We start from the raw sequence: 3541 nt of genomic DNA, 5'->3' as shown, positions 1-3541 counted from the left end.
GGGGGGGAGTGATGGTAGAATGTGCGCACCAGCATGATATTGTATCGCCTAATCACCACATCGCAGACGCCGGTTTAGAAAGCGTATATGAAATGCACATTAGAAAGAGGGATTTTATACAAGGACGAAAGGTGTTTGGTTGGGAAGGAGGAGCAAATCACACAAGAGCATCTGCCAACCACCCACTACATGTAATTATAAAATACTTGTATACACTCACTTCTTTTAACGATTCCTAGTCGCATTTATTTTACAACCAAAAGAAACTAGAAGTTTTAAGCGGGTCAGTAATAGGGCCTACTGGTTTCCTGCAACAGTTGGCCGAGTTCATTTTTTAACTCTCTATCCTGCATTAGCAGGTCACGAGCACCCATAATCAGAACATAATACTATTTTTACTATCTTCTCAGTGAGGATTTCGTTTTTGAAATCATGTAACAGCTAATTAGATACTACTGTGAGTCATTTTGAAGGAGGAGCATATATAATAACTATATATTATATAGTTCCTCATTTGAACAACTCAGTGAACTAGATCTAGGTAGAAAAATTCACAGAGAAAAAGTAAGAAAAATAATTCGGATTCCGCTAGGATTTTAAGAAGCCCCTGGCTATCTGATCAAGTTTGTGACCTACTGTGCTAGAAAGTTTTAGGCCAGTAAGACAAACACAACCCACCATTGAATCTGATTCTTGTAGCTAGTTTATAATTTGAAGTAAAGCCAAGAATTGACTTTTAACATTATTTAAACAGATCAGATATTATATAAAAAAAGAAAAGGAGGGACGGCAAAGTAGAAGTAGAAATTACCATGATCCAGTGACATCATGTATCAATCCAAATGACAGTAACATTAAGTACAAGGTCACAAGAAAACTGTCACTTTCTCTAGGGAAGGCACACAAAAACGACCTCATTTAATCAGAGCACGTTTCGCACTTTAGGCCACAAAAAATTAGCATGCTAATATATTAGCTGGGACCCATAAAAAGATATATATATATAGATCTAGTCAAGCTCATAATTTACTTTCTCATCTTAAAACCGAAATTTATAATATCCTAAATCCTTATGAATCACAAAGTTTTGAAAAGTACAGTAAGAGATTTAAATATGAGAGGAATTCAGTTCATTTTTTTTCATTCATTTTCCACAGTTTAGACGTATTACAAGTCAACAGCACTGTAATATCATTATGAAACTTTATATTATATGCCCCCTACCCGTTTGAGTAAATGCTTTTGAAAATTAAGAGCATACACATTTTAGTTTAGTAAGAGTATTACAGTACTCAACTGCGTAAGGTCATGATATAAAAGCCATAAAAAAGCGCACTTGCATGTTATACACTTGAGAGTGCAGGAAACCTTGGCAAATAGTTTAGTAGTGATGGATACAAGAATGAATGAAGTGGACATTACTAACTACTAGTAACTACTGAGCCTTGAGTGAAAGTCAGAAAGTCCAACAATTTGTTTGTTTGAGTAGAGAAACACATTGACACAGTATATAAAATAATGAGTGCTGGGGAAAATGTAAGACAGAGAGGAGGGAAAGTAAAGGAGTAGGCTAGGATCTACCAGTAGGCAGTGTTGTGCCCTCCAACCACCTGCAGTCCAACAATAACAATATGATAAAATGGAATCTGGTACAGTACTGAAGAAGACAACAGGACAAATTATAAAGGAATGCCAATTATAAAAGTGCAAGCTCATGTTTCAGCAAAGAGTCTACATAACAAGAGGGGCCACTTCTCTCTTTGAGCCAATTAAGTGTCCTCAAAATTTGGTGGCGCCCTCTTCGCAAAAGCGCACCCTTTGCGAACAGTTACCCTACTTGAGTTTTAAAAAATCAAAGTGAAACTAGCAAGTTTTTGAATAAATTTTGGAAGAACGCTTTTAAAAAATGGTTACGCTGACAAAAAACCAGTTCCGAAGGAAAGGGTGATTGTTTTCTTCGTTTAATTTGACTTTAGAATGAAAGGCGAGAGGTCATTAAAATTTTAAAAATTTAAAAACTCTACACTGAACGAAACCGAACTGCTGATGAACTAGATCTATATAAATAACAAAACATTATTAAATTACTGTCATTGGAATGATTCATCATAAGTAAGATTCTAGATCTAGTCTAGATTCTAGACCTAGATCTAGATCTAATCTAGATCTAGATCTAGAATCTAGAAATCTTTCTGTCTAGACTTCAAGTATCACTAGATTCTCTAGATCTAGATCTATATGTACTAGACTAGATCTAGATCTAGATTCTAGATCTAGATCTAGATTTCAGATCTGGAGATGTAGAATTGGGTAACGTTCTTAGAGAAACGAAAACCATCTAGAATCTAGATCTAGATCTATTGATGTTACTTCAACTTCTAAACTTCTAGATCTAGATCTAATGTCTAGATCTAGATTTCTAGATCTAGATCTATTAGATTGGTAACTTTTTTACCTTTTTAGTTTTAGCCTTTTATTTTAGCTCTTGATGATTGATGATGCTTGATCACGACTTGATCATCTTCATCAAGTTCATCTAGATCTAGATTAGATTCTAGATCTAGATCTATCAACTTTACAGAATATTTCCGAGGACGCAGAAACGGAGTTGTTTTTGTGCCTGTTGGTACGGGTGAAGAGACAATGTATTACATAAATATAGTATTTATGGCAGGGTTAACGCAATGATCAAAATTTATCGAAAGCCGACATATAAACATCATCTACTGGCGCAATTTTGATCCACGCCCCCGTCCCCGCCCCATCATTTATTGTGTTTTTGAGTGTTGTCATACAACAGTTCACCAGTCGAGCGGCAGTCAAAAAATTAAATAAATTATTATTTTTCGGACCGGTCGCAACTTACTTTTTTTTATGAGCACAAGGCAGAAAAACCAATTTCTTTTCACAAACTATATGAATTCGATCTCGGAGAATAAATTTAAGAGCAAAGCTCGAACGAATGAAATTTTCCCCAACACAGCTCACGAAGGAAAATATTCAAACAAATAAAATCTGGATTTACTTACGTTCCCAATGTGTCTTTGAACTCGTATTTCCGCCGTATATCGCTTTCTTTCAGTTTCTTGTCCGCTTCGTTTTTCTTCCCGAACAAAGGCATGTTTGAGGGAAGAAGAACACAATATGATCACAGACTACAAACATGAGACGCTAAAAAAATATCCAAGGTTCCAAGCGTTGAACGCAGCAGACTAAACAACCGAAGCGTACGTTTTCCCTCGTATGGTCGGTCTGTGACACACTCGTGAAGGAACTCCTGCGACACACAGTGTTATTCGGCCATTTACGACTTTGGTCACGTGATATACCAGAGGGCGCTAGTGTTTTGCATATGTAATTATCCTTACGATGGCGTTCTGATGCTGCTTTTGGAAACCATAGCAACGAGGTCGAAAGATGATCGTCGTGTTGATCTCGAGCGTGGTTTAATTATGCAAGAAACAGCAGCATCAACATAGATCTCCTTCTGTCTTAGGGGTACCACGACGGGTTGGCAAGGAAGATGAAAGGGAGGTGTGGG

General features: G+C 36.7%; 1 protein-coding gene across 1 annotated transcript; it reads right to left on the bottom strand.

Moving 5' to 3' along the window:
• Positions 1-3028: 3028 nt before the first annotated feature.
• On the bottom strand, positions 3029-3341 carry LOC118477224 (calcium/calmodulin-dependent protein kinase type 1-like; the record flags this gene model as incomplete). The annotated part of the gene is given in 1 exon segment (XM_035968177.1): positions 3029-3341. A coding segment is annotated over 1 exon segment (93 nt), but the record flags the coding sequence as incomplete, so codon positions are not given.
• Between the last annotated feature and the right edge of the window lie 200 nt (positions 3342-3541).

Source organism: Aplysia californica, unplaced genomic scaffold (assembly GCF_000002075.1).
Source record: "Aplysia californica isolate F4 #8 unplaced genomic scaffold, AplCal3.0 scaffold00043, whole genome shotgun sequence".
Classification (NCBI taxonomy): Eukaryota; Metazoa; Mollusca; class Gastropoda; order Aplysiida; family Aplysiidae; genus Aplysia; species Aplysia californica.
The sequence above is the reverse complement of the archived record's forward strand: the minus strand, read 5'-3'. Positions and strand labels throughout refer to the sequence as shown.